Raw genomic sequence first — 27,606 nt, 5'->3', positions numbered from 1 at the left:
GTCATGGACAAATGAAAACTGTCCCCGGGCTCGGAAACAATCTTGATTTTGTTCCTTGGTGTCTCTTTTTTTCCTACTCCACAGGAACATGTGACTGAACGGACCAGAATGTCAAATGCATTAATTTACTTTGATTACGGCATATTTGTGTCTCTGCTGCAGACTGGCTGCCTGCGGATCTTCCCTACAGCATTTTCGACAGAATAACTCTTCTATCATAACAAATGAGTGTGGCTAAATGCACTGGCACTGACTTAAGATGATGAGAAGTTGGCTTGAAGGTTAGAGACGATGATTTTGCCCAGCTGCTCTCTATTAGAATGTCCATGTTTCTTCTGTTTTTGTTCTTATGCGTAGTTTACTTTTAGCTCACAGGTTCCTACATTAATAAGTAGACATGAAAGCCGACCCACAGTCACTTATCTTAAGTTTAACAAATACATTTATATACTGTAAAGCATGTCATACTTTAGGGCAGCAATGTTAGTTCAATTCATCGACTAATAATTGAGCGACTTTTGCTGATCGATAAACTGGTTTCAGTGGGGTTTTTTTTCAATGATTAAAACAAGTTTTCTGTTTTTTCCACAACAATAGTCACGCTAAAAAAAGGAACCAAATCCAAAAGTAAATGCAGGGAAATGCTTTATCATTTTCAAAGCTCTCAATTTCTCCCCTTCTTCTTCAGCTTCATTTTTAAATGAAGACAGAGCAAGTGAATTCAATTTCTATGCCAGGGTGGAGTGGAAGGAGGGCGTGTCCGGAGCAGAATTTATGCATTTTTAAACAAACATTCCTCTTCTCACATGCAGACACCGATGAACTAATGAATGAATGAAAACACCATCACAATAAATGCATATTCCTCCACTGGCCACACTCTACACTTAAAAGTTAAATAAACCCTGCCGTGACCACAAGTTTCAACCCCAAAATCCAGCAGCATTCTCTCACACAGGAGGAAAGAATGCATGCATTGTCTTTAAAACATTGCGTGTGTGTGCATGTGGCAGAAAGGTGTCCTGATGTAATATGCAGTTCACTGGGTCTAGACAGGCTGCAGACACGATCGACGATGCAAGACATAAATCAATACGCTAAGAAGCTCAGCAGTGATTATTTACAGCAGCCTGTTGTACAGATACAGTACATGCCACATCAATTGAATCTACTTTTGTAGAGCGGCTTTATCTCAGGTATTAACACACGTTATGTGCACACTAACTGGACGGTGAAGGAAAAAAAACAAACACCAGCAAAGCAGCTGCTCATGCAGCCAAGTCTGACCTGAGGATTGAAATGATTCAATTGCTTTGTGCAGTTTCAAAAAAGCTAGAATTTATAGTGATATTTGATATTTACGTAATGCTGGTATTCTGGGGGTGTCTCATAGAGAGAATAAAAAAGGGAACATTAAGGGATTCTGTTTATAGTATATTAAGTGAAATGAAACTGTAAATGTGTGATTCTTCTGAAGGTTGCAGATGCATTATGTGATATGATAACAGACTCACTGGCTCACTGTGCAGATACACATATAGCTGAGCAATGGAGACAGAAAGTCTGCCAACAATTAGTTGTTGTTTTTTTGTCATCATAAGATGCTTCATTTTAGTTCTAGCGGTTCTGTGATCATGAAAATGTCAGCAGTGAAAAGGGCATCTAGGGAATGTACGCAAGGTTGACTGTGGTTCTGGTCGTCTGACAGGAGCCGTACAAACATGCTGCTCTGACCACACCTCAACACATACTGTACATAGAGTAAATACGTACATGATGACAAAAGCTCTAAGATTATTGTCTGATCATGGATTCACTCCAGCCTCCCTCTCAAATGTATCAATCAGTTATTGAAGAATGGTCAGACCATCAGGCCTAAAATAGAAGCATGGAGAATCCTTGTAAACAAACCTCTCGCCAGCCTTTTTTATATGTCGTACATATAAACACACACACACACATGGAGAAGGAGTCTAAGACACAGCTGGGAAACATTAGCTACATCAGAGTAGACGGCACCACCGGTTAACAGGGACAGCACATGGAGACCGACCAAAACAGGCCAGTACATGAGAGCACATGTTTGAGTGTTCCTAATACACACTCACTGCAAAGCTATTCTGTTACTATTTCAACCTCCGTCAACAGTCAAATTCACCACATGCAAGAGTTTGACTGGATCACGGTCAGTGTGGTTGTAGGTTTTGTGAGAAACCAGCAATTTTCTAAAGGGCAGCAGATGTGATGTTACTGGAAATTCCTGACTGAAGCACAGCCGTTCAAGAACGTACGATAGGGTAGCCTGAGACAAGTTTCCACGGTAACCATCTTTTTGTTGTTGTATCTTTTGACCTAAACAAAAGCTTGCCACCATTTGACCTGGAAAGTGTTGAGCTGCAAGGACGATGCGCAGTCGGCGCTTACGGAGACTGAGGGTGAAGTGCACACATCCAGTTTGTGTGGAATTCCACTGAATTTATGAAATTTATGCCACACGGAACTCTGCAAAATCAAGGTCACACAAAGTATGAGCTGGGTTTTGTGGCGGTAACAGTTTCAGATTCTGGGAAATATCTCAAAGTATGTTTGCCCCTGAAAAAAATCGCTATAAAGGGCCAGTTAACCCTTAAACGTCACCCTACCTCTGCAAAACCTACACCTGAAAGCACAAACCAGAGGCGTAAAATAGGACACTGTGTTTGTAACTTACCTATGAATGAGCCTGTACTGCAGATAAGGCTGAAGAAGCAGCTCTCAGGGGGAAGTGTCCCACATTTACTGCAAGAAAAAGTAAACAATCTATCAGTGAAAAACAGCGAATCAACCTACACACACTGCACAGAAACACTTATTCCTCCTCCCACGTCGTGCACTCTGACATGTTACATGTTAGAGAGGCTTTGTGCTTGTGTAGTAAGGGGTTGGAGGGGGGGGGGGAAACTACGTTTCCTCACATCCCTTCGTGAAGTCTTTGACTTTTCACCTACTGCATACTGCCTCTCTTCTAGGAATGGGAAATGTTTGTAGGAGGGGAAGGCAGGAGACAGTCAACACAGGCCGTCTGTGCCCTGATATGCTGCCAACAAAGACTTCTCAGCTGACTGCAGTTACACACACACACACACATACACACAATCTTCAGTTCACTCTGTGGATAAAAATGGAAAAATTATAAGACTAATATTTGCATTATCTTTGAATTATTTGTGCATTACTATGATATTTCTACTTTCATGGAACATCATCATGCCCCATAAATGTCAGCCGTATTTAGTCATTTAGTCAACATAAAAAGGGATTTGTGTACACTTTAAAAAGCCTTTTCTTCAGACCTCAGTCTTTACACTCTGCAGCTGGCCTCTGATGTGGACCAAAAAAAGCTAAACGGGAGAGTGGGAGTGTCTAAACTTACTCCCAGCTCTGTGTGAGTGTGTTTACTTGGTTAAAAGCTGACCCATGTTTTGCCTCTGGGCTGCCACGGTGGCAGCAGGATATTTCAGCCCCAAGTTATTTTCAGAATGCACTCACATACACACACTCACACAGTCACACACTCAGGGGAACTGTCTGCTTGAAGCGCCTTCACTTTTTGTCAACAGTGTGCCAACAGGAGCCACGTTAGACAATGGGACTGTATTCCTGTTAACGACATGACCAAGACTTCAAACAAAGAGACAGAGAGGAGACAGAGGGACACGCAGAGGGGAGGGAGGGTGGAGTTCAGGCAGGGAGACTCACTGACCTGATGAGAGGTACATTGTCTAGTGTGCAGCACAAGGTTGGTCCACTCTGTAAATAAAGCTCCTCTTCACATGACTGGTTGTACAACCTGGAAAATCAAACACACGTGCAGATTAAAAAAAAGAAGTTCAAGTTCAGTGGAAGGAGCCAAATCTTGTCTAGGAAACATAAGGCCGGGAATAATCACCCAATCACTAGATGCCAGTATCCCAGCGTTATTTTTCCTTCAAAACTATGTTGTGAAATCACAAGCAGGCTTTCTAACAATGGTGAGTCAAACCACAATTGTCAAAAACGTGACTCAAACTGCATGAAAGCAACGACATATAGTTAATCACAGTTTTGATCTGTGTTCATTTACTGCACATTATTCTTTGGGGTTATGCGCTGATTTAGATGCATGTCTCTCAGTTGTTTTTTTTAGGTGAAATAATAACAACTGGGATGAATGCACTGAGAAAAATAAACGTATCCTCCTCCCAAGCAAAAAAGATTGGGAAACATGCAGAGACCGACACGGATGGGGCCAAGGTTTTGTACATGTTATGATTAAATGGTTAAAGCAAAGAGTACAGGAGGGTTTCAGCAACGTACCAGTTATCCACAGGGCAGACATGTTGGTTGTACAGGGCCATGGCGTAGCTAAAAGAAAAGATAGAAAGCACCATTAGCCAAATATACAAATAAAGCATCAGGATTCAGGTCAGGGGAGGATGTCCTTAAGAAAATGAAGTATAAAAAAGAGGAATTTATAAGTCTTACTAAGTCTTATCTTTTAAAAACCTCAACATCCACTTGTTTGTTCAACCTCGATGACCACATCACTTCATCTCTTATCTTATCCATATAGGGCCAAAGATTGTGAAGACTGAGCCGTGTCAGTCAAACCCGTGTGACTATAACTGAAACTGTATTGTTTATTTTGGCCAGTCACTGACCTGTCACTTCCACAGAAATGTCAATGACCGGAGAATCAAAAAGATGAAAACTACTCTGTGAGTTTAAGACCTGTCCTTCAACTTTAGACGTGGAGACTTGTTCCTAGTCGACTTTAGGACTGAAATGATTAGTCAATAAAACGGCAACTATTTTGGCGGCTCTCTCAAACAAAGAAATTATTAAAACAGAATCATTTTGGTTTGTGGACAAAACAATTCATTTCGAGAACATCATTTCCTGGGTTGGTAAACACAGATCAACATTTCTCAACATGTTCTGATATTTTACAGACCAAACAAGTAGTCGATTAATCGAAGAAAATAATCGACAGATTAATCAACAATGAAAATAATTAATAATTAGTAGCAGCTCTAGTGGACATGTTTTAATATATTGGCTGCAGTGAAAGGGCATGTTTGTTTCTTCCAAAGAGTGACTGGTTTTAAGAAGATGAACAAGCAGTGATCAGTTTCTACATCATTCTGTTTTAAAGACCCTTTATTACCAACAACATGTTCAACTGAGCTGCTTCTACCTTGTCCATATATGTTTATGACATGTGGAACTACAGATGGAAATGGGACAAACATGAAGAAGGACAACTAGTGACTTCTCAGCATTTATTAACCGATCATCTCATCTAGATTTCTCTGCAACAGGCTGGTCACAATTCCAGCGGTTCAAACCTAACCATCATTCCGTTACTCCAATCAAGGTATGATAATACAGTGCACATGCATTCAGGGCTTAGGGTGGAAACGATAGAAGCACCATTATCATTCTTGAAAGTCTGTGTACCATCAAAAATGCCTTTGAAGTCATGGTTTTAAGGCAAAATAATTGCATTGGGTTGTATTAAAAGGCTGGTTTAAACTGAAGAACAAGAGCTAATAGTTACAAGAACTTATATATGAAACTGTGCAGTATAATCAATATATATACAGTATATATATATATATATATATACACACACAATTGCACATGATTATTCGTCATCATCTTTCCGATTGGACCTCTGACAACAAATGGCAACAGGCAGAATGGATGGATTGGAAGGATGAGACGATGTAAAGGCCAGCAGACGAACGAGACACAGTCAGACACAGAGACTATCTGTCCTGAACGCAGCCGTAGTTCAGTAGGAGGTTAAGTACCAATTAAAAAAATGCCTTCAAGGTCGATAGTATCATGCACACAGACCAGTCTTTGGGGAGACAAATCATACAACCTCACACACACACAAGTTTGCGCAGCTATCCTTTTAAGGACTTGTGTTGAATTCCATTCTTCTGCATGTTAGTCCCATTTCCATCTGTAGTTCCACATGTCTTGAACATGTATGGACAAGGTAGAAGCAGCTGAGTGGAACCTGTTGTTGGAAATAAAGGGTCTTAAAACCCTGAGGCAGAATGATGTTAAAGCTGATCACTGTTTGTTCATCTTCTTAAAACAGGTCACTCTTTGGAAGAAACAAATGTGCCCTTTCACTGCAGCCAAACTCATTTAGTATCAGAAAACTGGCGTGTTAGGTGGAAATAATTCATAACACAAACAACAGTTTTCATACAGATTTCATACTTTGAAGGACTCCCATTGACTTCCATTCATTTGGAGAGGCGAACCAAAGCCTTATCACTAACTTAACCATAACCAGTTAATGCTTAAACTAACCCACAATTCAAACCTTTGCCCTGAACTTAACCAGTTCCTCAGAAACAAGGTGCAGACTACTGGTCCTTATGAGGTCAGTGTCTATGTCAGAAAGGTCCTACAGAGGCACCTGATACAAAATCAATCCGAGTTAAAAATAAACAGCCTAGACTGTTTGAAGCCTGCATTCAAGCCCATTTGCTCGACCAAAGAAGACATTTGATTACACAAAAAAGCTAAACTATCCTTCTGAGAAGATAATCACAACACCAAAGCATCTGACAATTGTATGTGGAAGTATTTCTGGTACTAAAACATAGACGGTAAAGTAACCAACAAATCAGTTTCTCCTGCTGTAGGGAACGTGTCTCAACTAGACGATAATTTGCCATGTTTGTCATCTGTGAATAGGAAACTCCGCAGTTCATGTCTGTCAAGATGGCTATTATCGTCATCTGTTTGCACTGGTCTGATAGGCCTACGACAAAAATCCTCGCAAAATGTAAAAAGCAAACAGTGAATTTACACTTGATAGATTTCAAACCAATCCAAAAGCACTACCTGCTCTTAACATCTTTCTTTGTGGCCCAACTTTCCCAACTTTAAAAGCTTTCTTGTACTAGTAAAACATGTGTTGTACCCTCTGACTCATATAAAGGGTGGTAACACTTGTTTGGCTAATACCGGTTGGCACCATGCTATGTGAATCACCATCTGAAAGTCATACAAGCCAAATTGCAAACATGTTGACTGTAAAGGGAACTGTACTTGTATAACACACCGAGGAAACCCGTGAATGGAACATGGCCTTCAGGTAGAAGACTGCCAGAACTCCAAGTCCAAACCACAAAAGAATAACACCAACTTGGTGAAAACAAAAGACGCATACAGCAAATACAGACATAAACTAAGGGAGTTCATTAGAAAGAATACAGGAAAAGAAACCACAGCCAAGTGAAGCAGTTATATTTTCCATGTTGAGACTTCCAAATGCTAAAATAGCAGCAGTGCAGCTCTGGGAAACGTCTGAATAAAAACGCCCCTTTTCCCAACATGGAAGTAAACTTATGCATTCTTCGAAGGAGGTTAAGTAATAATGGGTTTGTTTGCATAATTAGACATCTATCACAGCACAGCAGAGGTTGTAAACTCTAATTGCAAGTCTGTAGGACTGACTGAGTGTTTCGTTACTTTTCCATTCAGGATTCAACAACCAACACTCGGAAAACTTGTTCATGGAAAATCTGATTTTGACAGCAAACGAATATAGTAGAAACCACAGGAAAGGGTGGAATAAGACTGTGGATGATGTTGGCACTCACTGTGTGCAAAACTCCCACTTGCTTCTCTTACTAGTTTGCTAAAGATCCAAGTAAAATGGTGAATACTTTTTAATATTTTGAAGACAAACAACGATCAAAAGCTGTTTAAAATGTAAACAATCAGGCGGGAGCACACTTGGAAGGTCAGCAAAAAGAATCTTAGCCAAAACTCTTGGGTGGGCACAAGAATGAGCATTCCTCTCCGAGCATGGCCACCAGATGCTGAGTCAAACTTCTGCTCACACTCTTCATGTCATTTTTCTGCCACAGTGAAGGAGGGGAGCAGCAAGTGGCATCCTTTCACCAAACCTAAATCTACTACTTAAATCTACTTAATCTTACTTATTTACACGTGTCCTTTAGACAATTGGTTAAATATCCAATTGTTATATTGTTAGCGATGCAAGATATTATCAGCACGCCAATATCTGCCGATACGACTCATGACTAAAATAGTAGGCAGAAAAAAGCTACTACTTCCTTGACTTCAAGGCTAGCGCCCCCTACGGCTATTATCTGTTTACACTCTTTTATTTTGCACAATAAAGATATTTTACATCCACATCTGCTGGGACATACAGACATTATGTTAATTTCATTACAGAGGAGACTAAATTACTTCTGCAGTTGGGCAAAAGGAAAGACGTATACATACATACATACAGTATATATATATATATATATATATATATATATATATATCAGTTATTGGCCACTTATATATCGGCATATCGGATAACGGCAAAAAAGTCCAATATCGTGCAACCCTAGTCCACAAAGCAACTACGTTTCCTGTCATAGATAAACATAGACTTTGAACTCAAATAATTAATTTTCACTTTATAATAAAGTAAACACTTAAACCGTTTAATAAATTACCAAAATAGTCAACAATAGTCAAATACTCATCGAATAATTGTTGCAGTTTCAACAACACAAATGGAACAATTTCATCTAAAGTGGGGTTCCTCTGTCTGTTTCTGCAAATGTGTTGGGTTCTTCTGTGCATTATGTTTGATAAACGTTTGCATGTTATCTTCTCTATTTGTGTTATTGTTGTTATGCCTCGTCTTTGCCCTCTGATGTAAAGGGCACTACATAAATATTTCCAACGCCATTTAACATTCCACAGTCTGGAAAAAAAAAGAGCCAAAATTGCTCATAGAAACAAAGCAGCCTTGTCAAGGTAACAGGAAGGAAATGGACCTACGGTCAGCACCATTTGGCATTTTAAGTCAGATCAGCTTTCAAATTAGTGTAGGTCTATAGCAGCAGACCTTTTCTCCTCCAAAGCCCTGTATACCTGAATATGCGTGCACACTCCTGACTGGACTGTAAAGCAGCCGTGTCTCACACAAACGCTCAACTGTAGTGTAAGGTGTTAGCGCTGGCGTCTGATTAGACTGCCAACTCCCCCCGCTACTCATCAAAGATGTACCACAAAGCCCAAATACAAGACTACGACAGTTTGGAATGGGGCCATCTGTCTCTCTCTCCCCTCAGGGTTTGTGTTTTCTCCTCCCAGAATAATAACAGGGCAGACAGGAGAGCTTGTGTGAGGCCAGACATAACCGGGAGGTTCTCACTCTTTTCTCTGCCATACATCTGCTCAGATACGACAGATAATTACCCTACACTCAAACCGGCACGTCGCACATTTAGGAGAAGGATGATAATCCCTGATGCTTCCAGGAGAGAGTTAATCCACATGCAATTGCCATGGCTCCCAGGAATTCAGGGTAAATATGCAGTGCTGCTTTCCTCGAGGCAAGAGACTGAGGTGTCACAGGGTTTGGACAGTGGATTTGTAATTTACAGAACATCACCTTTTTTCACTGTATTGAAAACAAAATGACTGTGATCGTAGAGTGGGTATGCCTGCAGAAAAAAACGTGTATGAAAGCAGTTTTTTATGGTCTAATAAACAGTAAACTACTTTATGTTCAGGGCTGTGGTTGGTCAAATTTGCTTTATTGTGTGGGTTGTAATATAGACAAGATGTTTTCTTTGTGCCTGGCAGCACTGAAAACAAACCATATGAATGAACACTAAAATAAAACTTGCATCACTACTCACTACCGGGGGCAACAGGTATTGCCAAAGAAATGCAATACTTACACAACCCATATCCCAGTGATGGTCAGAACTGGGAGGCTGACAGGCAGTATCATCCAGATCGACATCTTCTGGCACCTTCAACTGTCTCTTTCTTCTTTTTCCTCTTCGGCCAGCCGAGCGATATCTGCTCAAGTAGTACTAACATTTAAAAGAGTGTGACTGACATCTGCATCTGGTCATGGTCTTGAAGACGGAGGTTGGTAGGTGGGACACAGGTCGGACAGATGTCCTCTTTCAGCTGGTGAATGAGAGGAGAAGGGAAGCGGGTCAGGGTCATTCACCAGTAATCACCACCAACCCTTAGCCAATCAAAGCAATCTGGGTCCGACTCAACTAACAATTACTTTAATTATTGTTTAATGAATGAAAACTTCCTGTTGCAGTTTCCTGGAGTGCAAAAAGCAACCGCATTCTATTCACTGTCATACACGACACAGAGAAACATGAAAGCAGATCATAATTTTTGCTTTAAAAATGTACTAAAACTATGTGACAACCAAAATTAATGCAGAAAAAAAGTCTTAACATCTATTCGCTCTAATCTGAAGTCAGGATTATGTACCAAGACGAGTTAGTCCCATGGTACTAATTCCTCAGGTGGTGACAGAAGATACACACTCGAGCTTTAAGCTTTCACAACATTATCATAAGAAAAAAGTTGCAAATCAGTCATTACTAATAATTATTGAGATGTCAGACAAGTTAAGACCATGTTTTATGCTCCTGAACATTTATGTGTAGTGACTCACATTATAAACATGTTTATATCATAAAATATACATTTGTATTGAGTTATTGCCCAGCCCAAATGATCCTGAAATACAATTATTTTGTTCAAGATTGTCACCTCATGCCTAAAATGCAAACCAGCACAGCATAGATAGATAGATAAATAGCTGGATGAATGGATAGATAATTTGATTTTGTTCCCATAGGAACATTTATCTTGGACTCAACAAGGCTTGACCTAATACACACACCAGCAACATAGGCATACAGGGTACAAAAACGTTGTTTAAAAAAATGGTTAAACCATCAAATCATCATATTAAATAAACATAAAATGAGTGACAAAATTATTGTTTGGGCCATAAAATGTTTGTAAGTGTATTTTTACCAAACGTTAGAAATGTATGGTTTTGTCCAGACAGACCTAACTTAAAATCAGTTTTAATGATTTCTTCGTAATATGGAGCAAAAAAACCCAGAAAACATTCACATTTAAGAAGCTGAAAAATCATAAAGCTTGTTTCAATTATTAAAAAATAAAACTGAAACCAATCAAGACTATTAATCGACTAATTGTTGAAACTCAAAATGCAATCCAAGTAAGAGCACGTTAAACCGTTATTATAAAAAAAAACACACGCGCACACACACGAACCGATTAACTGATCATCAAATGAGTTAGCGATTCATTTAGTAATCAAGTTATGCTCGATTATTGGCTGCAGCCCTAGTTTCGATCAGAAAACATCACAGGTAACAGGTATAAATGATCCACATTTACATGTACAGCTAATGGAGGCTGTTTTCATCCGTGTCACGGCAAAGACTCGCAGCTTTTCCACCGTCAGGAGTCAGGACCTGATCCGGTACTAACTCACCTTAATCCTCCGTGATTTACTGACAAGTTCCAGCAGTTGAAGGTGGAAAAAGAATCCCGGCCTGTCCTCCACACACACCGGGCAACTGGACTCAAGCTTCACGGTGTGGTCTACACCTAACACCAGCTTCTCTCCTCTCTTTACCCCCGTTAAAGTTCGCAGTAGTCTCCGTTAGCTGGAGGAGAAGAAGGAGGAGAAGAAGGAGGAGGAGACTCGCCCTCACATGGAGACGATGGCAAAGTCTGTCCGCCGCCACGAGACACCTCCGAGAATCCAGCTGTGTAGCTCCGCCCCTCCCACCCACCGAAACAGTGGCAGGGTGCGTTGCATTTAAGTCTGGGCGCGCGCCGTTTAGATGTTGTACATTTACAAAGGAAGTGACGAAAAAAAAAATAGCAGTCTTGCAGTGTTGTAATATAACATGTACAAATACTTCGTCACTGTATGTAAGTACAACATTCATGTATCTGTACTTTGTTTTCATATTCCTAGCAACCTTTATTTTTATTCCTTTGTTAATATCTTTGTTACTCGTTACTACCAAATACAATCAGAAGAAGAAGAGTAGGTAATATAGAGCTTTTCTAGTATTGATGAGCTGATTTACACTTTTCACAAGCTTCAACATGTGTTTTGCTCAAGGACACATATAGACTAGCAGAGCAAGGAAATTGAACCCACAACCATCCATTTGAAAGACAACACGCCCTACCACCAAGCTACCATGGCTCAATCCTAACTCCTCACTTTTTAAATACTTTTACTCCTAAAATTTAAGTAAATTTTATATCAGAAAAAAATTTTCTGGACCCTCTCACTCTAGCGGCTACACGCAATAAACACTACTGTTAAACTCTGAAAAAGTCCAAAAACTGAAAAACTGATGAAACTTTAACTCTGATTGTAGAAAAAGTAGGAATGGTATTGAAAAGTTGAATGAGGTGGAAGGAGTTTAAAGATGTATGAAAATGTTGTTTTAAAATTTTCTTCAGTGGAAAATGTTAAATAATTTGGAGAATATTGGCTATTTCGGAAAACTGAATACTTCCGATAATGTCCTAATTGAATTGAACATTGACATGGTTTGAATATCTTGAAAACTGTAGGAGTTACGTGTCAAAAAAAGGTTACCGTCCGAGACCGCAATTTGATAATACGAGAAAGTATCTCATTATTATAAGATACTAAGTAATAATTATGAGATAATAAGAGAAATATTCTAATTATTATGAGATACTGAGTCACGAGATAAAGTATTAATGAATGACCGCTGCAAAAAAAGAGAGAGGTGCTCAGTTGGGGTTGAACCTCCGGTATGCATGGTACAAATAATCAAGCGCCTCATCTCCTTTATAGTGTACTTCTCCTATTGTGCGCGCGTGTGTGTGTATATGTGTGTGTGTGTGTGTGTGTGTGTGTACTGCCCCCTGCAGTCTGTTTATTTCTTCATACCTTAGCTCAAAGTCGAGTTACAAGGTCTCCAAAACTTATAGCTGTATTTTTGACATGTGGTGCACTTTTGCAGTTAATCCATTGTGTGGTGCTGTTTGCACTTTTTTAGTCTGGCACTGATTGACCAAAAAAAGTCAGATCAATACAATTTAAATTGGAGGGGTATTCCCAGAATTAGTGTGGTGTATTTGAGTAAATCTGACAAAGACCAATGTCAGAGTGAACTTGTGTGTGTAAATCCATACTCAACGCGAACATGATGGAAACAAAGTGTGTTTATTTAAATTGGTATATGTCACAGGCTACATTTAGCTCAATAAAAATGTCAAATATTCTAATATAAAATATATCGGCAAAAGAAAGAACATATGATTTTTTTTTAAAACAAACATGAAATGTGTTATTTACAACTCTTCAGGCTAGACAGACAAGGACAAAAGCACACTGGATTCTGATTGGATTGAAAACTCATTCAATGGTTAACGGCTTATATGGAATTTGTACTTCTAGCAAAAAAAGCAAAACTAAAAAGATTTGATCATGTCATGATTAGACCATGTTGTACATTGGGGTAAATGGGTTATTACTACAGTCTTACTGTGGTACCAAAGCCCCACACACTGAATGCAGGGTAGATGGGCTCTGAAAATGCAGTGTGGACTTTGTGCAGAAGCTTCATGTCATCACTGACACTGTAAAAGGCCAGTGTTCCTGCAGAACGGTCTACGTAGACCCCGATGCGAGATGACGCCGGGACTGGGATTTCTTTTCTCTTGTTGTTGTGCACAAAGGAGAAACTGGAGTCGGAGCAGTACAGACTCCAGGACTTGTCGTTCCAGCCCAGGCTGCATTCATTCCCGTTTCCCTTACGGCGGATTCCTCTGTAGGTAATGGCCACGTCTATCTCTGTACCCCTCCAGTCTACCTCCCAGTAACAACGAGACCCTGCCATGCTGTCCTTGCACAATACCTGGTGTGGATTAAAATGAAATCATATTATTATTATTATGATGAGTGGTGCTTTAAAGCTTCAGTGTGCAACTTCTGTCGCCAAAACAGTATCAGCATTCCCACCATCCTTCTCTCAAGAAGGAGCATATAGAACTAGTAAAGTTCTATTCAGACCAAATTAGTTTTACATGGAGAGGTGAAGGTAAAGCAATTATTACCAGAGAGTCTCAGTGATTTTAGTCCCGTCCAAATGTGCCATGTCAGTAAAGATTACGGTGACTTTTACCTTGGGTAAAAAGGATTGGTGATACTAATCCCGTGCAGTAAATACAGTATGTACGTAAATATGCCGTAATATCCTGTTTACAAGTAGTTTTCCACAGATTTTTAGGTGAACTGGAGTATTCAGTTTTGCACTATAGGCGGTCAGACAAGTCTGTGGCAGATTTCAGGTGTTTTTGGCATACGAAGAACACCATTCCGGACCGGTCGAAAGCACCTGTCAGAGGCACGGGACTTCTGATTCTACTTCTCAAACTGAAACTGATGTTCTCCCCAAACCGAAATGTCCTGTGGTAAAATGACATGACTCCACCGATCCATGTAAAACTAATCCCATCCAAATAATGTGAAAGACACTATAGGTATTTTTCTGTTCAGGGCTATTAATATTATTATTATTATCATTAGTAGTAGTAGTATTCCCATCATTATTTTGCTGTGATTTAAAATTTACATCAGTTTAATTTTTATCAACAATCTATGCTACTGTGTGTATAATTGACATTTCAGTACTATAAACATGTCATAACCAATTCAGGACCTCTGGTTCTGTCAGAGATTCTACTGATGCCGAGTGCCTGCTTGGTTTCTCTTCTCTCTATAATATTGTAAAGGTTTCTAACCTTACTATGTACAGTGCCTTAAGATAATGTATGTTGTGATTTAGTGCTATAAAAATACAATTGAATTGAATTGGTTGTGATTTAAAGCTAAAAAATCAAAGCTACTGTGGAAGTAAAAACAGACATGAAGGATGAGGATTAGGAGTAAACTTTTCATGGGTGCTTGTAGACTTTTTCAGTCAACGAAGCAGGCAGTGACATCAGATGTTTCCCATTCCTCAGGTGACACTGCAGAGCTTCTTGAAAAGACGACTCAAAGTCCACATTCAAACCGTTCACGGACGCCTTGCTTTTCTAGCGTAGCTGTTATGCTTCCGTGTTCCCTTTGTCAGTCATGTCATGACAAAAACACAACACTGCTATACTGAGAATCACACACAGACAGAGAGTCATGTGGAGCTGATAGGCTTTATCATCACTGTGTAACCTCATGTGCTAATGTTTGAATGTAACAGACATTTGTTGATATTTAAAACGTACTCATTACAGCTGTAAGAGACGGTAAAGTCAGAGTTTACATGACATCACTAGTGTATGGGTACTAATACTAAAGGCTTGATTTAAGGTTACCTTTTCATAAACCAGATTTTAAAACAAAACATGTGACTTCATGGATTCATTTCCCTGAGTCTGAGGAGCAGGTTAAAGGTCACACTGCCTCACCTGCTGCCAGTGGTCAAATCGGTCCGGGTGATCAGGATAGTTCTTGGGCTCACTTTTCATCGTGGCTGTTCGGTTCCCCTCAGAGAGGTGAAGGTTGGGGTGGACGCTGTTCACGTCCAGAATCAACTGGCAAGAGTCTAAAAACAATGAAGAAGAAAAAAATGGATGATTGCTGGTATTTTGTGTGTTATTATTTCATCCATGTTTCTCAAATTGTTATTATAATTTTATTTATTTAGACAATAGAAGTTTCTGTAAAACTGCCATGTCATTGTTTAACAACCCTCCTTTTTTTTTTACGTCATCCTGCTACATATAATTTGCCAAACTAAATATTTGTGAGTCTAATCCAACAAAGTTAGTCATCTTAATTCTATGGTTTGAACCTGCCATGCAGGAACAGCTGTGCTTGTTTAAGTTTCATCAAACCTGTTTGGCAGGCAGCATAGCTTTCATGACACTAGTTTCACCACACGCTGTGGCCAATCCCTTTTGTTTTTAAAAGTACATTACAGGTTCAATAGTAAACGAAACCCAGTGGCTCACATTTTAAAAAATCATCTCTCGTCCTCGGTTCCTCTCTTGTCCTCGGTTCTTCCTTCACAAATGATTCTCTCTTTGTCTTCGTCTCACTTTCTTGTGTGATATAGACGTCCTTCACTATAGAAAAACACACGGTGAGCTTTGTGAAAACAACAAAAAGGCTGATCATACAAGACAACCACATCAAAGCTTAAGTTTTCGTTCACCTGCTCCTGCAATTTTGATTGTCTCGGTCTTGCTGATTTCTTCTACTTGCAGCTTCAGAGCAGCAATAGCTCTCTTGGTAGCTTCAAAGGAGTAATTGGGGGCGACGATGATGTTGTTGAGGTCCTCGTATCCTGATGGTCCTGACAGAGACTGCCAGCTCTGGATAAGCAAAAGCAAAAGTTGTAGGACAGAGAGGAGAGCCCTGATGTTTGTGGTGGTCAGCCACAGATTGGTCTCACCTGCAGAAAGTGTATGTGATCATCGGTGTGCGAGAGCTTGTCCAGGTCATTGTGTTTTTTCCTCAGCAGGGTGATCTCTTCCTCCAGACGGTCCAGCAGTATCTCAGCCCGCGTCACGGTGGTCTTCTCGTGGGTAAGGATCATCTCCTTGACCTCGTTGTACTTCCTCTCCATGGAGAGCAGAAGTTCAGTGAAGATCCGCTCGTTCTCCTCTAGGGCCGTTTGAGCAGAGTGCTAATGAGGTTAAAGAGAGTTTTTTTTAACAAGGACCATGGTTCTCAAACGGTGGTACGGGTACTGCCTGTGGTACGCAAGCTTCCTCTGGTGGTACTTTCAGTACTTTCAGAGTAGTGGAGCTGAGTCACCTTATCTCTCGCTTCATCTTCATCTAATTTCACTATACCAGTGTACGGAGCATACGTGATGATGAGAGAGCAAATTATCCTATTGGAAATAAATCTGCCTCCTGTGAAAAGTCTTTAACTGACTCTTGGCTATTTTCTCAGGTGGCACATGGTACAAAAAGTTTGATAACCCCTGGTCTAGAGGCTTTTTTTAAACTTACTTTAACTGATTCCACAGCTTGTCGAAGATCCTGCCACTTTTTGATTCTCTGGTCGATCCTTTGTTGGGATTTGTGCAGTGTGACGCCAAGTTGTTTCTGCAAAGAAGTGAAATCTGTGCGATAATAACACTGAAGATGGTTTTCATGTCTGATACCATGTCCATATCACAGCTTTAAAAATATACCATTAAAGTTATCAGTCTTTTTCACAAAATTCCACTCATTTGTTGTTTTTTCTTCTTTAATCTTGAAATAATTCCACGTAAACAAGCATTCCTCACTCACATTTTGGTCACATGATGGCCATGCATGTCTCTCGTTACAGCCTGTGCTTTGTGAAGCAATTATATGATATTTATGATTCTTAGATCATATTATATTGTTTTTTAAATATCCAGATCAATATCAACACTGAATACCGTATCAGCTCATTCCTAAGCAACAATGCTGATGAACTGTCTGATTAATAACATTTTAATGACTGAAAGTTTAAATATACAGATGTTTTCACCACTCACTTGTTTCTCGGTCCTCTCAGTTCCGGCTGGGACAATGTCGTGGTGCTTGTGCTCGTCCATCATGCAGAGCACACACACCGATGTCTGATCAGCACGACAGAAAGCCTCCAGCAGCTTGTCGTGCTGTGCACAGATCTTCTCTCTCATCTGGCCTGTGGCTTTGACCAATTTGTGCTTCATCAGGGCAGGATAGTCGTAGTGAGTCTGCAGGTGAGTCTCACAGTAGGATGCCAGGCACACCAAGCAGGACTTCTCTGCCTTCTGCTTCCTTGTGGTGCAAAAGTCACACAGCACTTCCCCATACTTAGCCTGGGACCTGGGCTGACTGCGGCTGGTGGAGCGACGAGATTTCTCCAAGCTGCTGTGTCTGTCCAAATCCAGAGTGCTGGGGTGGGACATCTTTTTTTAACCTGGAGTCCAAGAATTAAATGCTCAGATTTGATGAAAGAAACACAAAAAAAATCTTTGGCTGAATTTCAGCTCAGCGGAAATGTGTTCACCTATCACCTAATTCTGCCTATTTTAACAGTAACAGAAAAACAAAACAGTCAAAGCAAAGACAGCAAGTTCCTGAAGTGAACAGCGTCAGTGAAACTGTGTGACTGACGTTGTGTGTGACAGAATGTTAGCTATGTAGTCTGCTCTCATTGTAAAACCAGTATTCCAGGTTTAATAAGCAGCAGATGGGTGTCACTATGTACTCCCTGAAATAAAATGGACTGTAACAATAGAGAGGAGGAGTTGAAACTACCAAAGTAGTAAGTTAAGAGAGACAGATCTGTCTGTCTGTCTGTCTGTATTTATAGGTAGGTCCATCCCCAAAGCATTCATGGTTGAACAGCATCACCTTGTGGGACAAAATCTTTACTGCAAAAAATATATGTGAGTCAAAATATCTTCTAAATACTGTCTATGAAACTTTGAGTACTACCTAGAACTTTATCCACTTTCAATGTTAATGGGGGGGTGGGCGGGTGGGATATTGGGTAGTATTGTAGTATTTTATCGGGTAGTATTGTAGTGTAATCTCTCTTGGATGATAATAAATGTCAGTATTGTGATTTGCTTTGCCTTTTTTAAGTGTTTTATTGTGGAAAACAACACGCAAATGGAATTAATCCCATTATCTGCACAAGTTGTTGAACATGTCATGTTCTAAAATATATATATATATATATTTGAATGCTTACACCATTTTTATAGACATGTAATAATAGCATAATTTCCCCCAGTAGAACAGTTATTTCTGTGTACCGTACTGAGTTGTTCTGCTGACTCTGGTGACTCAACACCTTACATTACACCTCACTTACATTACAATTTATTTGTTTATTATTTCTGTTTTTCCCCTTAAATGTTCACATTTATTGTTGCGATTGTCAAAATGAATTTGCATTGACAATAAATGTTTGACTTATTTGATCTGTGCATTTAATAATGCATTATGATTAAATGATAAATAATTCCCAAAGGGGGGCCGACTAGTGGGCCTTGGGGGTATTGCAAATGGGCCTCAGACATGCAGTGATGTCTTAGAAACAACTTTAAACTTTGTTATTAACATGTAATGACATGTGTTTTGTTTATATGCAATTAATATAAGGTTTCTCATTTATCAGTTTCTGTTTACTTCAGTGTTGTGCTACATTTTTATTAATGTACGAATCTGGCAATGGGCCTTGAAGTTTTTGCAAAATCTTTAGTTGCCTCAAACATCTGGGGGTCTGGGAAGCTCTGCTTTACGAGGACGCAATCATGACTTTTATGTAATAATAGCACAGTGTAAAAATGTACAATTTCTGCATTAGAATTGCAACAATTACAATTATTTTATGTTAAGAATTAATTCCCAAAGTGTGTTTTTTATTATTTTAATTGTAATCAAGCTTCAAATAATTTCCAAGTAGTTATGATTTTAAATGACTTTATGATTTTTTATTATTTAAGATGTTCCTTTATAAATATTTATGCAGTGCTTAGTTTAATAATTTGAGCTGAGTATATCTACATTGTAGTGTAAACTTTAACTTAAGTACAAGTTAAAGTACTGGTCTAAAAATGTACTGTGTGTATTTAAAATAAAAAAGTAGTTTAAAAAATATATATATATATATATATATACTTTATACGTAATATAAGTTACTTAATTACTTGTTTAACAAGGTTGTGGTTATTTCTTGTGTCATGCAAAAAGGACAAGTGGACACAAATCTCACATTAACTGTTTTTGATTAAAGGCAAACCTTTACAAATGAAAGTGCGGACAAAATAAAATACGTAAACATATAATGTATCAGTCAAAATGGGTCAAAGGTCACAAATGTTTTAACTTTCTCACTCACTGCCAATCCACCTGTCCTCATCATTCACTGCCAAAGTTTCCAGTGCGTGAATTTTATTTTCTTCTTATTATTTATTAAATTCAGGCCAACATTTTTACTTTTTACTCAGTAACGGATGTGATTTAAAATGTAGCGAAGTATATTACTTTCAAAATACATACTTAAGTAAAAGTAAATTTGCACATTTTGACTATATGTACACAAAAAAACATTCTCATTACAGTAACGTGAGTAAATTTAATTCATAACATTCCACCTCTGAGTAAGAGTACTTTAGAATGCTGCTTTAAAGTATAAGTGCACATGATTATCTTCAGAAGAAAGAGCTGTGTCTCAGATTAATATTTCTCATGGAAAAATACCCAAAGGTTTCTTTCCTTGTGATCTCGCTTTTTTTAATTACAGCAAGCCTCCCCGACAGTAGAGGGTGCTAGTGACTGTCTTGTTGCAAAGAAGTGACGGATTGATGTCGGTAAAGTGCGTTGGTCGTCCAACGTTGGCGCCAGATGAGCAGTGGCGCCACAGACAGTGAGAGAGCGAGAAAGAGAGGAAGACACACACACACACACCAGTTTGACGAGGCATACACATACACACACACACAACAGCAGCCTGCAAAATCTCTCCTCAGCCCGGAGTTTGAAGCATTCAAGGACTCTTCTCCTTTTTTCTCCCCTCAGCTCTCAGAAAGTACAAATACTCAAAGGTGGGTGTGTGTGCATGCAGCGATTGTGTATATTTAGACGATATTTTCTCGTGGTTATTTCATCAACTTTGCGCTATTATGAACAGCAGCGGCGCCGGGACAGAGTCTCTGGGAGACAGTAATCTCAGTGATTGTTTACTATTATAGTTGGCATATGGGTTGTGAGTTTTGTGCTTCCTTTTGTCATACTAGCGAACTTTGTAGAGGGGAAAATACAGGCCTTGGCTCGCACTGGTTGTATATGCCCCGTTGGAAAAGGCAGGCGACAGAACGTTTCCTCCAAGATGAGAAGTTATACCAGCTCTAAATTTCTTCCATGTACTTTTGTTATTTAGAAAAAATAAATAAATAAAGACCCACCGTCTGTCCGATGGCAACGTCCACTTTGTCTCTACAGACAAAACCTGGCTTAAACATGGTTGGATGGGCGGTTTACAGCAACGCTTCCGCTCCAGTGTTGAACAAGCCACAGGCTGGTACCGAACTACACGACAGGCTGTAGCCTGCTGCTAGCAAACTGCATTAGCTGCTTCATTAGCTTGGCATCATGGCTATGTAGCCAGCACGCTAGTGTGTTCTCCGCTCCGATAGCTGTTGTTAGCCTCGACAAGGCCGCCATTGCAGTCGTCTGTGTGGTCCTTTGGCGCTGCCGCAGTGAGGGGAGCTTTAGCTCAGACTGTAGCCAAGATACATCGTCGTTCTCTGCATGCTATTAAAGTCGCCTGTCTGGTAGTTGTACGCTCGGTTGGTGTGTGTGAAATATACGTACTGGCAGGTTTGGTCACATTGGTTCTCGAGTAAGTAAATACATTCGTTCCCGGGCTTTTCGTTCAGCATTCATCGCCCCTGACAGTTAGCCATCTTTGTTTTAGCTAGCCCGCTTCAGGTCGTAATCGTAATGTGGCGCATAGCTCGTCTGCACTAGCCTTCATCTGTTGTCTTACGTGTCAAATTGTGACTTTACGGTTGTCACCGTAACCTAGTAATACACAGTAGTTGCCAAAACGGTGTTTTCAGTTCATCCCGATATTGTTTCTTGGGCAGCTTCAATCCAGTATGTTATGAAGGGCGGAAGCTAATTAGGCTAACGTTAGCTGTTGGCAGCCATCTTAGGCGAGCATGTAATCTTGGCTAGCTGGAAGTGCTGGTGTGGCACAAGATGGCCTGTTAATACTCGCGCAGAGTGAATTTCCGCGTCGACAACAGTTCCACAAATCAAACCGAAATTTATCTTAATGTCGTTCGCTCCCTTTTAATGTAAGTATCTGTTTTAAGCTCCTAGGTAATTATTCGCCTGCTCCTTTTGGCTATTAAGCTAGTTAGCTGGCTAAATCGTGAACATTAGCGGCTAACACAATGCTGTTGTGTCGTTAACCAGTTCCCCCATCCACCATAGCCAGCTAACTAGCGGCTATAAAGGCTATTTGTAGCTATTATGTGGGCTAGCAAGCAGCAGTCCAATGTTATGCCAAAACCCTCACTTTGTAAATACATTTACACGTGTTAAACTGCATAATTTAGGAAAGCACACATGACTACAATTAAGCGCATTTTGTGTGCCAGCCGGTATTGGATCGGGGCTCAAGGTTGATTTGGGATCTTGCTATAGATGTGGTCTGCTTACGTAGTTAACAATTCTGATAGCTTGTGGAGTGGAGCTCGTTTTAAACGCTAACGAAGCTATCATAAATCGCATAGCTTGCTAAATAGTATTGCATTTTAGCATTAGATGAGATCTGAAGCTTGAAATTCAATCCGCCAGGCAAACATTTTTTTTGGGAGAATGCATCACTCACTTACACTACAGTTTTCCATGCTTATTGCAGCAGACCCAGCTGTTTTAGATCAAACCATTACAGGACAGTGGATATACAGTAGGACTGCAACTCATGGATATTTTCATTATCAATGAACCTGCCCATTATTTATCTTAGTATTTGAGTCCATAAAGTGCTGAAAATGCTGGAAAGCGTTGACTGCTGTTCTGTAAACTGCAAAGTAATTACAAAGTAAAATGTTAAGTTTTGTCCACGCAACTAACTTTTCTGGTTTCTTTGTTCATTTGTGACAAGTAACCCAGAAAAGTATTGTATATTTCTTAAACATTCACAATTGAAACTGTAATACATTTTGTATTAAGTGACTCAATGGTATCTAGTACAAAACCAACTTTTAACTATTGCTTTTGGCAGCATTATGTTATGTCTGCCTGTGAGCACCATTTTTCAACACATTTCAAAGTCCTACAGCGTTTCAGTTCAAAGTTTGTCAACCCCTTTTAACAATTTTCATTATATTAATGAGATAATGTATTCCTTTCATCTACTATTTATTACTTTGATCGACTTTGTTCTGCAATTTCATGATTAACCTAGTTTCTCTGGATGACATAGTTTTACCATTTGACATCATCTCAGACAAATAGGCTTAAATATTACATTAAAATCTACTTTTTGGTGATTTTTGTCTCTGTTCTCTCTTTACAGGTCTGATCTCCTAATACGTGCACCAACGCTCCACCACACAAAAAATCCATATACACCGATTCTTTGGAGAGTAATCGCCCGGCAAGAAAACGGAGGTCGTGGGGTTGGAGTGTGTTCTCATGGCCGAGTCAGAGACTGAATGTGACACACCCGGCCTTGACACACTTGGGTCGGAGTGTGTCATAGCCCACAGCCATGTCGACCTTCACTATGGAGCCGAAACAGAGATCATGACAGAGGAAAAGCGTGGATTAGAGCTTGAGATCCATGGCTCAGACTTAAAGATCCAGGGGCTGGGGACAGACCTTGGTGCAGTAGCATGTGTTGATGCGATAGTTGCGGAGACAGACCATGATTACATCAAGGTGGAGCATGGTGAGATGCACTGTTTCACTGCAGCAGAAATCAAGACAACAGGAAATGAGGCTCTGTTGGGAGAGGTGCTGCTTAAGACAGAAAGCGAGCATGTGGTCAAAGTGGAGTCTGACCATGGTGGCGAGTTAACAGTGGAGTCAGAGAATGGAGTAATCATACATGAAGCCCATGGCCTCCAGTGCAACGAGTGTGGGGAGATTTTTGGCAGCATAGCTGACCTTCACCAACACTTTGAGATCCATAAGGACTTAAATCCTTACATCTGTGTCCACTGTGGTGAGAGCTTTGCTGTGGAAGCCAGCCTTAAACAGCACATGAAGATTCATATGAAAGAAAAACCCTATGTTCCTCCTGGTGTTGAGATTATGGGCAAAGATGTTATTGACGCCTTCAGCCTCAAGGGTCATCAGATGATTCATTTACCAGACAAACCCCATAGATGCTCAGAGTGTGGTAAGAGCTTTGCTGCTGCCATCACCTTGAGAGAGCATATGAAGATGCATTCAGAGGACAAGCCTTACAAGTGCACCCAGTGTAGGAAGAGCTTTGTTCGCAGAAGACATCTGAAAAAGCACCAGGAGGTCCATGCACGAGAGAAACCATATACTTGTGGCCAGTGTGGCAAAGGCTTTGCCACAACTTCCAACCTAAAGCAGCACCAGAAGTCCCACGCCACAGTTGTGCTCGGAGGAGACAAACCCCACCGCTGCGCACAGTGTGGAAAGTGTTTTGCAGCTGCTGCTACTCTGAGAGAGCACCAGAGGGTCCACTCGGGTGAGAAGCCATACAAATGCAACATGTGTAGGAAGAGCTTTGTCCGTAAACGCCACCTTAAGAAGCACCAGCAAGTTCATGCTGGAGGAAAGCCCTACACCTGCAGACATTGCAACAAGGGCTTTAATCACTCCTCCTCTCTCTCTCGCCACCACAAGACCCACCTGCAGAACCCGGTGTTTTCACCACCTCAGCCTGGGAAGCCAATGTCGTATGGCACTCCCCCTAAACAGAGGGTGCACCAGCAAGGAGACAAGCCCTACATGTGCCACCACTGTGATAAGGGTTTCAATCATTCCTCCTCTCTGTCTCGGCACCAAAGAGTCCACTCTGAGGGAAAGAGTTACACCTGTGCTCACTGTGGTAAACGATTCAATCACTCCTCCTCCCTTGCAAGGCATCAGAGAGTCCACCTGGATAACAAACAGCAGCAACAACAGCAGCAGCAGCAACCACCACCACCACCACAATCACAACCACAGCAGTACACGACGATCCCCACAGGGAAGGCCTTCCCAAACAACGCTTTCCAAAAACAGCGCATCCTGCCCTCTGAAAAACCTTACAGGTGCTCTCAGTGTGGAAAGGGCTTTAACCATTCATCCTCCCTCTCCAGACATCATAGGATCCATGTTGATCAGTGAACACCCTTTCCAACCCCCAGATGTTGTCCCATCCCCATGCACACCACTACACCAACTCTCTGTCTTCTACCAATGGTCTCATCAAAGATATCACGGCACCACACCAGGCCAACTTCTATAGACTAAAGTGGTCACGTCAGCACACGCGTGGAGCAGTTGAAAAATAAATTGACAGTAACACACAAAAGACTTCACAATTGTTCTGAAAGACTATGTAACCTGTAAGTCAGAGCTGAACCTGAGACTTTGTGCTCAGTTTGAAGAGGGTATAACAATAGCGTGAAGGAGCATTTATTCTTGTTTGATTGTGCTTCACTTGCTCCAGGAGCAGTTTATGGAACACTTTTAAAAAGAAAAAAAAAATGTGTTTTGAAGATCAACATGATAGAATTGTTACTTCGGGATAATATGCTTCACCCTTTGGCTGGTCTTTTTGATATAATTCAGTTCATGTACATTCAGGTGGCCACACATGCTTTTCAGCTGCAACGTTATTCAACGATACCAACACAATTGGTTAACAAGAATTGTCCCAATTAAAATAAAAAAAAAAAAAGTTATTTCTTTTTCACTCACATAACCCATGTGAAGCAACAATTGAAAATCCAATGTATATACTTACCAATTTCCTTTTATATGTATAGGTGACTAGTGTGCTGTTCCAAAAGATTACATTTTTGATAGTAAGACCCACCTTGTCTCCACTTTTTTTTCCTTTAATGACTATAATTTGTTTTAAGTGTTGGAGGTGAACATGTTGCAGGTGTTTTCATGCAGTTTGTTCTTGAACTTGGGCTCCACCAGAAGTGAGCCATCTTGTATATTTATGTCTACTGTGGGTTAGCACTGCTGCATAGACTGAACAGAGAGAAATACTGGCTGACACCCTGATTCTACTATGGTATGCGATTTAGCCATAAAATGCTTATAGAAATAAAAAAAACTTTCTGGGTAGCATATTACAACATGGCCTGTGTCCTGATTATTTACTGTGTAGTTTCTTCTTTACCCCAGCACCAAATGTAACTAAAAAAATGCAACATCACACTTTATTTCCACGGAGACTAATTCAAAGACCTGTGTACAGAATATAGGTAATGTTCAGATTGTCACAATTTGATCATAGTTTGTGTATACTAAAAAGAATACATGGAAATCTCACTTTTACAAGATTTTTTTCAAATTCTGATGGATTGCGCTCTATTTACTCTTCTGTGTAAAATATCTTTTACAAACTGATGTATTTTTTTAGATATGGCTTGGGTTATATGAAAGGGAATGAGAGATATACAACTTTTATGGGAGTGAACATTATAGTGAGCAATATTCTTATTATTTGGATAACAATTGTGCTTCAAACTGTAGCATAGTTTTCTTCCTTGTGTTAGATAGGTGCCTTATTGCATGCGATGTAGAAATGTATGCTGAGCTGTAATTTCAGTAAAAGAGTTAGGGTTTTTTTCAGGAGTCTTTTGTTTTGTTCATACTAACTTACCCTACATTTTATTTGATGTCACTGATACCTTTTGCTTTCATGTATATTACCATGTGTTTACACTGTTACGACCATATTGTCTTTATCCCCGCTGTTCATTTTTGTCAATGGCCTCATTGTAGAGAGAAAAATTGTAAATTATCCATATAGGCTTCTCTTAAGGGCAAATGATGTAACACCTTTTTTCCTTATTTCTGAGTGGCACATGTATGGATAAATAAAGGTTGTTGACTCTCTTGCATTGTCCAGTCAATGGCATTAATGTGTGAAAAGGACATGAACCCACAGAATCTTTAGATACATGAGAGGGTTATGAGAGCTATGTGGTGTATACTTGACTACATCAATGCAACATGCACTTCCAAAGTGTGTCCACATGGTGTCACCCTACCCTTAAAAGTTTACAACAGCAACAAGAGTACTTTGTTGGTTGGTTAAATCCACACCTAGGGGCACGATCTGACATTTATAGAGATTTTTCAGTGTTTGCATTAACTTTAATGGAGAATTAAAGTGGAATTTCACTGGCAGCTGAGTTCAAGGTGTAACTCGCCTTAAATGGGGAACGCTCTTGAAAATGGCCTGTGAAAAAACGTACAAACATGTCAAGAAAGTACCCGTTTTCCCACACTGAGACACGATACTAGTTTACATTCCTTTACGAAGGGAGGTCAGACTGAAGTTGTCTGTCGGGGTAGACACTCAAGGTTGGGATCATCTGTCACTTCAACCTTCAGAGATAATACAGGTCCATCAGCCCTCTGGGTGCAGAGCCATGTCTGGTTTACATTATGGCTGGGACCTAAACCTGTCCCTGTTTTTAAAGGGATAGTTCAGTTTTTTCCAATTGTGGTTTGTATGAGGACTTACATATAGTCAGGTCCAACTGCACTGTGAACCAGCCTGAGATGTGGGGACTCGCTCTCAGCAAAAACATGGCTGTTAGTGGGGGCACAAGGAAAAACAGATGTTAGCCACTAATCGAAGGGCTAATCTAATACACTACACCTGATCAAGTTTATCATATCTTACGAGTATCTTTGTTGCTTGATCTCACCGAGCCATTTGACTAGAAACTGAAGTTTGTGTTGCTTAATGTAACCAGTAATTTTACATCACGACACATGAGTTATTAATCCACTGCTCCTTCCCGCACCTAAAACCTAAACAAGGCAGCAGTAGACCAAGCAGAAGGACGAGCAGTTTATGAAATGGCCGTGTAACAGCAAGATGAAGCAAAAAAAAACTTATTCTTACGGTATTGTAGATTTCAGGCTGGTTCTCGGTGCAGGGGACACACACAGCCCAGGCAAATAAAAATAAATAAAAACAAGTATCCATTGAAATGCTTAGAAACAATTACA

General features: G+C 40.1%; 3 protein-coding genes across 6 annotated transcripts in view; 1 reads left to right on the top strand and 2 right to left on the bottom strand.

Moving 5' to 3' along the window:
- Positions 1 to 11,623, bottom strand: part of zgc:154058 (Transmembrane protein 150A-like) — a 41,689-nt gene extending 30,066 nt beyond the window's left edge. Inside the window, exons 1-5 of the mRNA XM_058652290.1 lie at positions 11,378 to 11,623; positions 9,771 to 10,008; positions 4,336 to 4,383; positions 3,743 to 3,829; positions 2,711 to 2,778 (exon numbers count right to left, since the gene is read on the bottom strand). Of these exons, the coding sequence (XP_058508273.1) occupies positions 2,711 to 2,778; positions 3,743 to 3,829; positions 4,336 to 4,383; positions 9,771 to 9,835 (268 nt within the window). The 5' untranslated portion in view covers positions 9,836 to 10,008; positions 11,378 to 11,623. The remainder of the gene's footprint in view (positions 1 to 2,710; positions 2,779 to 3,742; positions 3,830 to 4,335; positions 4,384 to 9,770; positions 10,009 to 11,377) is intronic.
- A 1,463-nt stretch (positions 11,624 to 13,086) lies between these two features.
- On the bottom strand, positions 13,087 to 20,955 carry LOC131473907 (tripartite motif-containing protein 16-like). 2 transcript variants are annotated; one of them, XM_058651523.1, is made up of 8 exons: positions 20,829 to 20,955; positions 17,421 to 17,830; positions 16,903 to 16,998; positions 16,338 to 16,571; positions 16,098 to 16,257; positions 15,895 to 16,008; positions 15,349 to 15,485; positions 13,087 to 13,799 (listed from the first exon to the last, which is right to left on the bottom strand). In XM_058651523.1, exons 2-8 carry the CDS (start codon positions 17,817 to 17,819, stop codon positions 13,416 to 13,418), a joined length of 1,524 nt encoding a protein of 507 aa, XP_058507506.1. In that variant the 5' UTR covers positions 17,820 to 17,830; positions 20,829 to 20,955; the 3' UTR covers positions 13,087 to 13,415. The 2 variants fall into 2 exon arrangements, with proteins under 2 accessions (XP_058507506.1, XP_058507505.1); XM_058651522.1 differs by lacking the exon at positions 20,829 to 20,955 and having other exon boundaries at positions 17,421 to 18,048.
- Positions 20,262 to 26,478, top strand: si:ch211-198a12.6 (uncharacterized protein LOC563253 homolog). Of its 3 annotated transcripts, none has more exons than XM_058651519.1 (2): positions 20,262 to 20,468; positions 22,955 to 26,478. In XM_058651519.1, the coding sequence occupies exon 2, from the start codon at positions 23,074 to 23,076 to the stop codon at positions 24,745 to 24,747; it is 1,674 nt and encodes a 557-aa protein (XP_058507502.1). In that variant the 5' UTR covers positions 20,262 to 20,468; positions 22,955 to 23,073; the 3' UTR covers positions 24,748 to 26,478. The 3 variants fall into 3 exon arrangements, with proteins under 3 accessions (XP_058507502.1, XP_058507503.1, XP_058507504.1); XM_058651520.1 differs by lacking the exon at positions 20,262 to 20,468 and adding an exon at positions 21,128 to 21,265; XM_058651521.1 differs by lacking the exon at positions 20,262 to 20,468 and adding an exon at positions 21,590 to 21,725.
- The last annotated feature ends 1,128 nt before the right edge of the window (positions 26,479 to 27,606 follow it).

The sequence above is a fragment of the Solea solea genome, chromosome 15 (assembly GCF_958295425.1).
Source record: "Solea solea chromosome 15, fSolSol10.1, whole genome shotgun sequence".
NCBI classification, from domain to species: Eukaryota; Metazoa; Chordata; class Actinopteri; order Pleuronectiformes; family Soleidae; genus Solea; species Solea solea.
This window is presented reverse-complemented; position numbering and strand designations above follow the sequence as displayed.